The 14,441-nt window shown below is 51.9% G+C and overlaps 1 protein-coding gene across 1 annotated transcript in view; it reads left to right on the top strand.

Annotated features, from left to right (window-relative positions):
- Nucleotides 1-8,815, top strand: part of si:ch73-173p19.1 — a 36,410-nt gene extending 27,595 nt beyond the window's left edge. Inside the window, exons 6-8 of the mRNA XM_038808522.1 lie at nucleotides 2,281-2,377; nucleotides 4,552-4,763; nucleotides 8,266-8,815. Of these exons, the coding sequence (XP_038664450.1) occupies nucleotides 2,281-2,377; nucleotides 4,552-4,763; nucleotides 8,266-8,684 (728 nt within the window). The 3' untranslated portion in view covers nucleotides 8,685-8,815. The remainder of the gene's footprint in view (nucleotides 1-2,280; nucleotides 2,378-4,551; nucleotides 4,764-8,265) is intronic.
- The last annotated feature ends 5,626 nt before the right edge of the window (nucleotides 8,816-14,441 follow it).

Here is a 14,441-nt window from a genome sequence, read left to right as displayed (position 1 = left end):
AATCTGACAGCTCCTTCATTTTAAACTTAAACAGATTCTCACACTTGCCTTGGTGGGATTCACGCTGACATTCTCTGGGTGACCAGCCCAGACACATCCCCGTGATACAACCAAACCTCGATGAGAGAAAAAGCAAGGATAGTAAGCTCATTTAATTCTGGCCTCTCAGCCATTCCCCATTTTAATTGTTCAGCACTGCTGGCTGTGCCTGCAGTTGTCCAGGCCCCAGGCTCTGGAATTCTCCCCCTGCCACCCTTCGGCTCACTCCTCTCCTTTCAAACACTCCTTAAACATAACCTTCTGAAGAAGCTTTTTGTCCATTGACCCTAACATCTCCTCCCATCGCTCAATGTCTTTTACTTTATGAAGGAAGGGGTACAGTGGTGACGTCACTGCACGAGTATTCCCGAGGCCCAGGCTGTGGCATCTCTCTGCTCTCAAATCGCTCCAGAGCAGCTGGTGGGATTAAATTCAATGAACAAATCTGGAATTGAAAGCTGGTCTGAGTAGTGGTGACCATGAAACTATTGCCAGTTGTCATAAGGCTGTGTCGCTGATATCCTCGTGATCCATGGCAATGTTGCTGACTCTTAATTACACCTGGAAAGGCCTGGCAAGCCACTCAGTTGTTCCAAACAAGTCTAAACAGAATGAAACCGTACGGACGACTCAGCCTTGATCTAGGCATCGGAAACGACCTGGCAGCCCTGTACATTTCTCCTCACTAACATCAGGGGGCTTGTGCCAAAGTTGGGAGAGACTACTCGAGCAACAATTTGACATAGTCTGTAAGGTACGATTCTGAGAGTGTGACTATGCCCGAGATACCATTACCACCATTCCTGGGTATGTCCTATTCCACTGGCAGGTCAGACCCAGCAGAAGCAGTGGGCGGCACAGTGGTATACAGTCAGGAAAGAGTCCTCAACATTGGCTCTGGACCCCATGAATTCTCCTGGTATCAGGTCAAACACTGACAAAACAATCTGCGGGTTACCACACATCCCCCCCCCCCCCCCCCCCCCCCCCCTCAGCTGATCAATCAGTACTCCTCCATGTTGAACACCACTTGGAGGAAGCACTGAGGGTGGCAAGGGCACAGAATGTACTCTGGGTGGGGGACTTCAATGTCCATCACCACAGACCGAGCTGGCCGGGTGCTAAAGGACAATAGCTGCTAGACTGGGACTGCAGCAGGTGGTGAGGGACCCAACAAGAGGGAAAAACATACCTGACCTCATCCTCACCAACCTGCCTGCTGCAGATGCATCTGTCCATCGGTAGGAGTGACCAACGCACAGTCCTTGTAGAGATGCAGTCTCACAAAGAAGAAAGGAAAGTACAGCACAGGAACAGGCCCTTCGGCCCTCCAAGTCTGTGCCAATCATGATGCCCTAACTTTAAAAAAAACTGCCCTCACTCGATCCGTCTCCCTCTATTTCCTCCCTATTCATGGACCCATCCACATGCCTCTTAAATGTTGCTAATGTGGCTGCTTCCACCACATCCTCTGGCAGCGCGTTCCAGGCACTCGCCACTCTCTGTGAAAAACCTACCCCGCACATCTCCCTTAAACTTTCCCCTCTCACCTTCAACCTGTGACCCCTGTGTAATTGACACTTCCACCCTTGGAAAAAGCCTCTGACTATCCACCCTGTCTATGCCTCTCAGAATTGTGTAGACCTCTATCAGGTCTCCCCTCAGCCTCCGTCTTTCCAGTGGAAACAATCCTAGTTCATTCAATCTCTCCTCATAACCAACAGCCTCGAGACCAGGCAACATCCTGGTGAACCTTCTTTGCACTTTCTCCAAAGCTTCCACATTCTTCTGATAATGTGGTGACCAGAAATACACGCATTTCTCCAAATGCGGCCTAACCAAGGTTTTATACAGCTGCAACATGATTCCCTGTACCCTGTACTCCTGTACCCAATGCCCCGGCTGATGAAGGCAAGCATGCCATATGCTGCATTAATCACCGTAGGCCACCTGTGTTGCCACTTTTAGGGACCTTTGGGCCTGCACACCCAGGTGGATTGGCCACGCTAAATTGCCCCATAATTGGCAAAAAAAATTGGGTATTCTAAATTTTTTTAAAAAATGAAATTGCAGAGCGGGCTCAAGAGGCCAAAAGGCCGACTCCTGCTCCTAGTTCTTATGACCTTATGTTCTCCAGTGCCTCTATTCCTGTTTTTATAAAATAGGGACTAAATAGGTGGGTAGAAGTCGAAGTGTCATCTGACGAGACCAGAACTAAAATGTTTTGAACTTGTTTCCTAGACTTTGACCCGGAAGTGATTTTTCGCCAAAATGGAAATCGAATCAGAAGTGGGTTTGAACCCCGTTACCAGTGGCCCAATCAGGGCAACCGACTCAGGTGGGTGCAAACAGCCAATCAGTGGGTTCCTCTTCAATGAACTCAACTTGTGGTTATACAGCACCATTAATGCAGCAACATTATCTCGAGCAGAGTAAAGAGCCCGACACCCATCAGTGTGCACGAGACTAATAGTTAACATGGACACTACCGGCAACCAACCACTTACTCTTCACTTCCGTGGTCCATGAACATTTACGGCATGGGAAAGTGTCAAGGGAGCTTTACCCTCTATCTAACCCCGTGCTGTACCTGTCCTGGGAGTGTTTGATGGGGACAGTGTAGAGGGAGCTTTACTCTGTATCTAACCCCGAGCTGTACCTGTCCTGGGAGTGTTTGATGGGGACAGTGTAGAGGGAGCTTTACTCTGTATCTAACCCCGTCCCGTACCTGTCCTGGGAGTGTTTGATGGGGACAGTGTAGAGGGAGCTTTACTCTGTATCTAACCCCGTGCAGTACCTGTCCTGGGAGTGTTTGATGGGGACAGTGTCAAGGGAGCTTTACCCTGTATCTAACCCCGTGCAGTACCTGTCCTGGGAGTGTTTGATGGGGACAGTGTCAAGGGAGCTTTACCCTGTATCTAACCCCGTCCCGTACCTGTCCTGGGAGTGTTTGATGGGGACAGTGTAGAGGGAGCTTTACTCTGTATCTAACCCCGTGCTGTACCTGTCCTGGGAGTGTTTGATGGGGATAGTGTAGAGGGAGCTTTACTCTGTATCTAACCCCGTGTTGTACCTGTCTGGGAGTGTTTGATGGGGACAGTGTAGAGGGAGCTTTACTCTGTATCTAACCCCGTGCTGTACCTGTCCTGGGAGTGTTGATGGGGAAAGTGTCAAGGGAGCTTTACTCTGTATCTAACCCCGTGCTGTACCTGTCCTGGGAGTGTTTGATGGGGACAGTGTCAAGGGAGCTTTACTCTGTATCTAACCCCGTGCTGTACCTGTCCTGGGAGTGTTTGATGGGGATAGTGTAGAGGGAGCTTTACTCTGTATCTAACCCCGTGCTGTACCTGTCCTGGGAGTGTTTGATGGGGACAGTGTAGAGGGAGCTTTACTCTGTATCTAACCCATGCTGTACCTGTCCTGGGAGTGTTTGATGGGGACAGTATGGAGGGGGCTTTACTCTGTATCTAACCCTGTCCCGTACCTGTCCTGGGAGTGTTTGATGGGGAAAGTGTCAAGGGAGCTTTACTCTGTATCTAACCGCGTGCTGTACCTGTCCTGGGAGTGTTTGATGGGGACAGTGTAGAGGGAGCTTTACTCTGTATCTAACCCCGTGCTGTACCTGTCCTGGGAGTGTTTGATGGGGACAGTATAGAGAGAGCTTTACTCTGTATCTAACCCCGTGCTGTACCTGTCCTGGGAGTGTTTGATGGGGACAGTGTAGAGGGAGCTTTACTCTGTATCTAACCCCGTGCTGTACCTGTCCTGGGAGTGTTTGATGGGGACAGTGCAGTGGGAGCTTTACTCTGTATCGAACCCCGTGCTGTACCTGCCCTGGGAGTGTTTGATGGGGAAAGTGTAAAGGGAGCTTTACTCTGTATCTAACCCCGTGCTGTACCTGTCCTGGGAGTGTTTGATGGGGACAGTGTAGAGGGAGCTTTACTCTGTATCTAACTCCGTGCTGTACCTGTCCTGGGAGTGTTTGATGGGGACAGTGTAGAGGGAGCTTTACTCTGTATCTAACCCCGTGCTGTACCTGTCCTGGGAGTGTTTGATGGCGACAGTGTAGAGGGAGCTTTACTCTGTATCTAGCCCCGTGCTGTACCTGTCCTGGGAGTGTTTGATGGGGACAGTGTAGAGGGAGCTTTACTCTGTATCTAACCCCGTGCTGTATCTGTCCTGGGAGTGTTTGATGGGGACAGTGTAGAGGGAGCTTTACTCTGTATCTAACCCCGTGCTGTACCTGTCCTGGGAGTGTTTGATGTGACATTAGCAGCCCAAATTTAAAATGTCCCATTCTCAGCAGAGGTGACGTGGATGTCTGAAATTCCACATGGATGTTTTCACAAGTTTTGCTGCCAGTTGGAACGACTCGATATAAATTTAACCAGCCTTTCCGCTCCCCTCAATTTGGCTGGGTTGTGTGACGAGTGCACCCCATCCTGTTCCTGGGAGCAGGCTCAGCGATAACCACCCTGAGACTTACTGACCTCAATTACCTTTGTTCCACAGGGAAGCCAGAGAGGAGGCAGCCAACCAGGATGGCCCCAGGCAGCAGGACCTTCCAACGGCAGCAGCCCAGGCTGCCATGGAACGGCTGAGCCGAGCAGCCGATTCGCAGGCCAGCCACATCACGCCATCCTTGCAGAAGAAGCCGTGTCGGGCCACCTTGGTGCCTTCGCTCTTCAAGATGGCAACCGGCGGGGCGGTAGCGCTGATGACCGGTGAGTGCAGGAATTGTCCGAATGTATTACTGATCCAGGAAAAGTGGTATTGCAAGGTGGAGATGTCGGAGTTACAGCATAGCAATAGATCAAAGCAAAATGACTGCGGATGCTGGAATCTGAAACAGAAACAGAAAATAGTTGCCAATCTGAGCAGGGCTGGTTAACGTTTCGAGTCTGGGTGACTCTTTGTCAAAGATCGAGAAAACTGGAATTAGGATGAGCTTTTTGCTGTTGTGGGGGGGTGTGTGTGTGTGGGTGGGGTAGTCGGGCTGGATAGAGAGTCATCGATAGGTGGAGTTTGACAAAGATGTCGTGGGCAGAAAGACAAACGGAATGTAAATGGGGGTAATCGAGGTTAAAAAGGGAGCTGACAGCTCATTTAGAGGTTAGAAAGTGTGAATGGCAGAACAGAGGTCAGCAGTGTGGCAAAGGACAACTTAGAACAGGGAACAACTCCTAATGGGGTTGGGTGAGGGGAGGGGCCACGACGGTGAGCGATAAACGGATCGATGGAGGAAAATAGATAGAAAAACGGGATGAAGGTGGAGGAGAGAGTTCACAGCCTGAAGTTGTTGAACTCAATGTTAAGTCCGGAAGGCTGTAACGTGCCTCATCGGAAGATGAGGTGTTGTTCCTCCAGTTTTCACTGGGCTTCACTGGAACATTGCAGCTGGCCAAGGACAGACACCTGGAGATGACAGACTCGAAGCCTGATATCCCTCCTGTCTCCACAGATGCTGGACGAGATTCTCCATTTGGGAGACGATTCTCCCGCTGACGCTGAATTGCAACTGATTTCCGCATGGCGAGGATTGTGAGGGATTCCCGAGGGAATCCCGCTATCGGGCGCCATTTTGAGCGGACAAGGTGATAATGAGATCCCATGGCCGCCGTCACCACCACATTGCAATTCAGCCCCTCACCCCTGTATTTTCTAGGTCTCTAACCCCCCCCACTCTTCCCCTAAAGAATGGAGGTGACGAGACCCCCTGAATAAAGAGATCCCTGTCAGGAAGCCCCCTAGGAAAGAGACCCCTACGCGAGTTAGAGAACAGCCCAGGCAGAGGCAGTGAAATAATGACTGTTGTAACACTCTGGGCAATACGCCTGCATGCTCAGACAGAGGAAATATCATGTGTCAATTTCTGGGCAGGCAGCTGTGTTTAAGCCCCTCCGATCCTTGAGCTGCAAACCTTACTGGGCTGTGATTGACAACTTCCACGTACACTGCTGCAGTTTGTCAGCCTTACTTCATTCATCTTCCTTCACGATTGTGTAATACTAAAGTGCTCCAATCATTATGTTTAGAAACATCAACCACTTCAAAGAGAGTTTAAGTGTTGTCAATTTCCAGCTGGCCACTTCAAAAACGTGAAGGGGGCTGATTGGAAAGCACGTAACTTTCTTTGAAGTGGTTGATGTTTATAAACATTGTGGTGATGGACAGGTTTTGCATTGTGCAGTTGGGGTGGGGGGTGGGGGGGGGGGGCACGCGCCTCAGATGGACTGCCTTAAGGAGTTACCCCCTTGGCCCACCATGAGGTCCATCACTTCAGGGCCACGTTTGTCCGTACCTGTTATAATCCTCACCCATGTTATTCCTGCCCAGAGGGCCAGAGAATAATTATAATAATTTTTATTGTCAGAAGTAGGCTTACATTAACTGTTACTGTGAAAAGCCCCTAGTCGCCACACTCCGGCGCCTATTCTGGTACGCTGAGGGAGAATTCAGAATGTCCAATTCACCGAACAGCACGTCTTTCGGGCTTGTGGGAGGAAACCGGAGCACCCGGAGGAAACCCACGCAGACACGGGGAGAACGTGCAGACTCGGCACAGACAGTGAGGCAAGCCGGGAATCAAACCTGGGACCCTGGCGCTGTGAAGCAACAGTGCTAACCACTGAAGGTCTGGGCATGGGGTATACTTTCTACACTACAAGATTCTATGGGCAAGCCGGGAATCAAACCTGGAACCCTGGATCTGTGAAGCAACTGTGCTAACTGCTGTGCTCCCGGACCCAGAGAATACGATGCCCGACCCACTAAGTGAATGCAAATGGGCTTCCCACTGGCACGGGGCACAAACCTCGATCGCACCGCCAACGGGCGCCAGAGGATTGGAACTCGTATTCTTCACGAACACGGGATTCTCCGCCTCGCCGGGAACTCCCCTACCGGTATCTGGTGAAGGAGCAGCGCTCTGATAGCTAGTGATTCCAAATAAACCTTTTGGACTAGGACTAGCAGAATAGGAACTTTCAATAGGGTGTTGGATAAAGACATGAAGGAAAGTAGTTTCCAAGACGATCGGGCAAGAGCAGAGAAATGAAATGAAAATCGCTAATTGGACAGAACTTTCAAAGAGCCGGATTGGGCCAAATGGACACCTTTTATGCTATCTGATTTTCTATACAGTGGCCCCATCAAACACTCCCAGGACAGGTACAGCACAGGGTTAGATACAGAGTAAAGCTCCCTCTACACTGTCTCCATCAAACACTCCCAGGACAGGTACAGCACGGGGTTAGATAGAGAGTAAAGCTCCCTCTACACTGTCCCCATCTAACATTCCCAGGACAGGTACAGCACGGGGTTAGATACAGAGTAAAGCTCCCTCTACAGTGTCCCCATCAAACACTCCCAGGACAGGTACAGCACGGGGTTAGATACAGAGTAAAGCTCCCTCTACACTGTTCCCATCAAACACTCCCAGGATAGATACAGCATGGGGTTAGATACAGAGTAAAGCTCCCTCTACACTGTCCCCATCAAACACTCCCAGGACAGGTACAGCACGGGGTTAGATACAGAGTAAAGCTCCCTCCACACTGTCCCCATCAAACACTCCCAGGACAGGTACAGCATGGGGTCAGATACAGCGTAAAGCTCCCTCTACACTGTCCCCATCAAACACTCCCAGGACAGGTACAGCATGGGGTCAGATACAGAGTAGAGCTCCCTCTACACTGTCCCCATCAAACACTCCCAGGACAGGTACAGCACGGGGTTAGATACAGAGTAAAGCTCCCTCCACACTGTCCCCATCAAACACTCCCAGGACAGGTACAGCATGGGGTCAGATACAGAGTAAAGCTCCCTCTACACTGTCCCCATCAAACACTCCCAGGAAAGGTACAGCATGGGGTCAGATACAGAGTAAAGCTCCCTCTACACTGTCCCCATCAAACACTCCCAGGACAGGTACAGCACGGGGTTAGATACAGAGTAAAGCTCCCTCTACACTGTCCCCATCAAACACTCCCAGGACAGGTACAGCACGGGGTTAGATACAGAGTAAAGCTCCCTCTACACTATCCCCATCAAACACTCCCAGGACAGGCACAGCATGGGATTAGCTATAGAGTAAAGATCTCTCTCCACTGTTTCAGCGTGTGAAAGGACAGTCTTTGATCTCTTGTTCTGCGCAAATTTGCTTTGTGTTTGATTGATTTGTTACCGTGCTGCTGTGTGAATCACTCTGATATCTTGTTTGTGTAGCTCCCAGTATGCAGTACAGCCGGAGCCTGGCCTGTCTGACCCCTGAACTCGCTGAGCATCTTCTCCGGCACATGATCCACGAACGTCTGCTCAGGCCCAAATCCTTGGAACTCTTCTTCGGATGTCAGATTCAGAAACTCGTCCTCAATTGCTACCCCTATGCCACCAACGAGCTCCTCCGACAGCTCCGAGCGTTCCAGTCCCTCAAACACCTCAGCCTCACATCCTGCTCCCTCATCACAGGTACAGATAGATATCTCCATTCGCACCTCCAACAGTCTGCCTCTGTTTCCTCTTACCCGATCGATACAAATTTCATTGGATTTGGTGCTAATGTTATTGGAAAAGTGAGGCCAGGCCTAAAGCTCTGGAGACAGATACCCCAGGAACCTGCGTTCAAATTCCACCCTGGCAGCTAGGGGATTTAAATTAAATTAATTAATGAAAGCCAGCCTCCGTAATGATGTCTATTACAACATTGAGTGACCATCCGGTTCAGTAATGCCCTTTAGGGAAGGAGCCCTGTCTGGCCTACACGTTGATCATAGAATTCACAGTGCAGAAGGAGGCCGTTCGGCCCATCAAGTCTGCACCGGCTCTTGGAAAGAGCACCCTACCCAAGCCCACATCTCCACCCTGTCCCCATAACCCAGTAACCCCACCCGACACTAAGGGCAATTTAGCACGGCCAATCCACCTAACCTGCACATCTTTGGACTGTGGGAGGAAACGGAGCACCCGGAGGAAACCGACACACACATGGGGAGGATGTGCAGACTCCGCACAGACAGTGACCCAGCCAGGAATCGAACCTGGGACCCTGGAGCTGTGAAGCAATTGTGCTAACCACTGTGCTACCGTGCTGCCCTAAATGTGACTCCAGACCCACAGCAATGTGGTCACTCTTAACTGTTCTCAGAAATTGTTCTATTGAAGCGGGCTGCTCAGAAGGTCAATGTATGCCAGCCTTTTCAGGAGCACTTGCATCCTCTGAATGAATTTAGAAAGGAGATTTGAGAAGAAGTTGTGTTTTCCCGACAATCCACCAGTTCCACAGTCTCTGCATCTCATCCCAGCTTTTAACTCCCAGATTTTGTTCAACTGAACTCAAATGATCACCCTGCAGTTATAGTCATGGAGGCCAACAGCACAGAAAAGGCCCTTCGGCCCATCCGATCTGCGCCAGTCAAAACCACCACCCAACTATTCTAACCCCCATCTTCCAGCATTTGGCCCACAGCCTTGTCTGCCCTGGGATTGCAAGTTCACATCTAAATACTTCTGAGATGTTATGAGGGTCTCTGCCTCCATCCCCCTTTCAGGCAGCGAGTTCCAGACTCCCACCACCCTCTGGGTAAAAAGGCTTTCCTCGCTTCCCCTCTAAACCTCCTGCCCCTTACCGTAAATCTACACCCCTGCTCATTGATCCCTCCACCAAGGGGAAAAGTTTCTTCCTATTCACTCTGTCTATGCCCCTCATAATTTTAAACATCTTAATTGTGTGTCCCCCCCACCCCCCCTTCAGTCTCCTCTGCTCCCAGGAAAACAACCCCAGTCTATCCAATCTCTCTCCATAACTAACACTCTCCAGCCCAGGCACCATCCTGGTAAATCTCCTCTGCACCCTTTCCAGTGGCTATCACATTCCTCCTATAATGTGGATTCCAGAACTGCACTCAATACTGGATAAAAGCTTTGACAAAGAGTCATCGGACTCGAAACGTTGGCTCTTTTCTCTCCCTACAGATGCTGCCCGACTTGCTGAGATTTTCCAGCATTTTCCCTTTCACTGCACACAATACTCTAGCTGTGGCCTAACCAACGTTTTATTCAGTTCCAGCATAACCTCCCTGCTCTTAAACTCTCTGCCTCGGCTAATAAAGGTAAGACCATCGGCCTTCTTACCCACTGTATACTCCAGCTCTGCTCCCTTCAGGGATGGGTGTACATGCTGACCAAGGTCCCTCTGATCCTCGGGGCTTCCCAGGGTCCTGCCGTTTATCATGTATTCCCTTGTCTTGTTGTCCTGCCCAAGTTCATCACCTCACACTTACCCGGATTGAATTCCATTGGCCACTGATCAGCCCATCTGACCAGCCCGTCTATATCCTCCTGTAATCGAAAACTATCCTCCTCACTATTTGCCAATCCACCAATTTTCGTATCATCCACGAACTTACTGATCAACGCTCCTACATTCATATTTAATTCATTGATATAAACCACAAACAGCCAGGGCCCAACACTGACCCCTGCGGGACCCCCACTGGGCACAGGCTTCCAGTCAGAGAAACGCCCCTCGGCCATCACCCTCAGCTTCCTGCCGCTCGGCCAATTCTGCATCCAATTTGCCAAATTTCCTGGGGCCCCACGGGCTCTTACCTTCGCTACCAGTCTCTCATGTGGGACCTTATCAGAAGCCTTGCGGAAGTCTAAATGACTACGTCAGATACACCTTCTGGGATTTCGGTGCACAAAATCTCCTAGTTACTCCTCACAATGTTTTAACAGCACTGTCAGCTTTGACACTGGTCTACAGTGGATGCATTGGGGGCACTCACCCATACCTGGTGGTTAGGTACATGGTGGGATTCCCCTGGGGTCAGGACTCAGAACACTACTCTGGGAAAGGAGGAAGAGAGGCAGACGGGCATTTCTCCAGCCAGTTTGTGCACAGCATTCACCAACAAACAGCAGTGCGAAAATGACCTGTTTTCAGTGATGTTCATTGAGAGATAAATACTGGGCAAGATGGAGGGAGAATTCCAAAACCAACATGGAACCATTTACAGCCCCTGAGAGATCCTTGGTTCAATATTCTGTTTTAGTGACAGAATCAACAATGCAGCTCTCCCTCATAGAATCATAGAATTTGAAATGAAAATGAAAATCGCTTATTGTCACAAGTAGGCTTCAAATGAAGTTACTGTGAAATGCCCCTAGTCGCCACATTCCGGAGCCTGTTTGGGGATGCTGATACGAATTTACAGTGCAGAAGGAGGCCATTCAGCCCATCGAGTCTGCACCGGCTCCTGGAAAGAGCACGCTACCCAAGGTCAACACCTCCACCCTATCCCCATAACCCAGTAACCCCACCCAACACTAAGGGCAATTTTGGACACTAAGGGCAGTCTAGCATGGCCAATCCACCCAACCTGCACATCTGCCCAGACAGTGACCCAAGCCGGGAATCGATCCTGGGACCCTGGAGCTGTGACGCAATTGTGCTAACCACTGTGCTACCATGCTGCCCTCTGACAGTGTCGCACTCCCTCAGTACTGACCCTCTGACAGTGTCGCACTCCCTCAGTACTGACCCTCTGACAGTGCAGCACTCCCTCAGTACTGACCCTCTGACAGTGCAGCACTCCCTCAGTACTGACCCTCTGACAGTGCGGCACTCCCTCAGTACCGACCCTCTGACAGTGCGGCACTCCCTCAGTACTGACCCTCTGACAGTGCAGCACTCCCTCAGTACTGACCCTCTGACAGTGCAGCATTCCCTCAGTACTGACCCTCTGACAGTGCGGCACTCCCTCAGTACTGACCCTCTGACAGTGCGGCACTCCCTCAGTACGGACCCTCTGACAGTGCGGCACTCCCTCAGTACTGACCCTCTGACAGTGCAGCACTCCCTCAGTACTGACCCTCTGACAGTGCAGCACTCTCTCAGTACTGACCCTCTGACAGTGCAGCACTCCCTCAGTACTGACCCTCTGACAGTGCGGCACTCCCTCAGTACTGACCCTCTGACAGTGCGGCACTCCCTCAGTACTGACCCTCTGACAGTGCGGCACTCCCTCAGTACTGACCCTCTGACAGTGCGGCACTCCCTCAGTACTGACCCTCTGACAGTGCAGCACTCCCTCAGTACTGACCCTCTGACAGTGCAGCACTCTCTCAGTACTGACGCTCTGACAGTGCGGCACTCCCTCAGTACTGACCCTCTGACAGTGCGGCACTCCCTCAGTACTGACCCTCTGACAGTGCAGCACTCCCTCAGTACTGACCCTCTGACAGTGAGGGACTCCCTCAGTACTGACCCTCTGACAGTGCAGCACTCCCTCAGTACTGACCCTCTGACTGTGAGGGACTCCCTCAGTACTGACCCTCTGACAGTGCAGCACTCCCTCAGTACTGACCCTCTGACAGTGCAGCACTCCCTCAGTACTGACCCTCTGACAGTGCGGCACTCCCTCAGTACTGACCCTCTGACAGTGCAGCACCTCCTCAGTACTGACCCTCTGACAGTGCAGCACTCCCTCAGTACTGACCCTCTGACAGTGCAGCACTCCCTCAGTACTGACCCTCTGACAGTGCAGCACTCCCTCAGTACTGACCCTCTGACAGTGCGGCGCTCCCTCAGTACTGACCCTCTGACAGTGTGGCACTCCCTCAGTACTGACCCTCTGACAGTGCGGCATTCCCTCAGTACTGACCCTCTGACAGTGCAGCACTCCCTCAGTACTGACCCTCTGATAGTGCAGCATTCCCTCAGTACTGACCCTCTGACAGTGCAGCATTCCCTCAGTACTGACCCTCTGACAGTGCAGCACTCCCTCAGTACTGACCCTCTGACAGTGCAGCACTCCCTCAGTACTGACCCTCTGACAGTGCAGCACTCCCTCAGTACTGACCCTCTGACAGTGCGGCACTCCCTCAGTACTGACCCTCTGACAGTGCAGCGCTCCCTCAGTACTGACCCTCTGACAGTGCAGTGCTCCCTCAGTACTGACCCTCTGACAGTGCGGCGCTCCCTTAGTACTGACTCTCTGACAGTGCGGCGCTCCCTCAGTACTGACCCTCTGACAGTGCAGCACTCCCTCAGTACTGACCCTCTGACAGTGCGGCGCTCCCTTAGTACTGACTCTCTGACAGTGCGGCGCTCCCTCAGTACTGACCCTCTGACAGTGCAGCACTCCCTCAGTACTGACCCTCTGACAGTGCAGCACTCCCTCAGTACTGACCCTCTGACAGTGCAGCACTCCTCAGTACTGACCCTCTGACAGTGCAGCACTCCCTCAGTACTGACCCTCTGACAGTGCAGCACTCCCTCAGTACTGACCCTCTGACAGTGCGGCGCTCCCTCAGTACTGACCCTCTGACAGTGTGGCACTCCCTCAGTACTGACCCTCTGACAGTGCGGCATTCCCTCAGTACTGACCCTCTGACAGTGCAGCACTCCCTCAGTACTGACCCTCTGATAGTGCAGCATTCCCTTAGTACTGACCCTCTGACAGTGCAGCATTTCCTCAGTACTGACCCTCTGACAGTGCAGCACTCCCTCAGTACTGACCCTCTGACAGTGCAGCACTCCCTCAGTACTGACCCTCTGACAGTGCAGCACTCCCTCAGTACTGACCCTCTGACAGTGCGGCACTCCCTCAGTACTGACCCTCTGACAGTGCAGCGCTCCCTCAGTACTGACCCTCTGACAGTGCAGTGCTCCCTCAGTACTGACCCTCTGACAGTGCGGCGCTCCCTTAGTACTGACTCTCTGACAGTGCGGCGCTCCCTCAGTACTGACCCTCTGACAGTGCAGCACTCCCTCAGTACTGACCCTCTGACAGTGCGGCGCTCCCTTAGTACTGACTCTCTGACAGTGCGGCGCTCCCTCAGTACTGACCCTCTGACAGTGCAGCACTCCCTCAGTACTGACCCTCTGACAGTGCAGCACTCCCTCAGTACTGACCCTCTGACAGTGCAGCACTCCTCAGTACTGACCCTCTGACAGTGCAGCACTCCCTCAGTACTGACCCTCTGACAGTGCAGCACTCCCTCAGTACTGACCCTCTGACAGTGCGGCACTCCCTCAGTACTGACCCTCTGACAGTGCAGCACTCCCTCAGTACTGACTCTCTGACAGTGGGCGCTCCCTCAGTACTGACCCTCTGACAGTGCGGCACTCCCTCAGTACTGACCCTCTGACAGTGCAGCACTCCCTCAGTACTGACTCTCTGACAGTGGGCGCTCCCTCAGTACTGACCCTCTGACAGTGCGGCACTCCCTCAGTACTGACCCTCTGACAGTACAGCACTCTCTCAGTACTGACCCTCTGACAGTGCAGCACTCCCTCAGTACTGACTCTCTGACAGTGCGGCACTCCCTCAGTACTGACCCTCTGACAGTGCGGCACTCCCTCAGTACTGTCCCTCTGACAGTGCGGCACTCATCCT

The sequence above is a fragment of the Scyliorhinus canicula genome, chromosome 10 (assembly GCF_902713615.1).
Source record: "Scyliorhinus canicula chromosome 10, sScyCan1.1, whole genome shotgun sequence".
Lineage (NCBI taxonomy): Eukaryota > Metazoa > Chordata > Chondrichthyes > Carcharhiniformes > Scyliorhinidae > Scyliorhinus > Scyliorhinus canicula.
The sequence above is the reverse complement of the archived record's forward strand: the minus strand, read 5'-3'. Positions and strand labels throughout refer to the sequence as shown.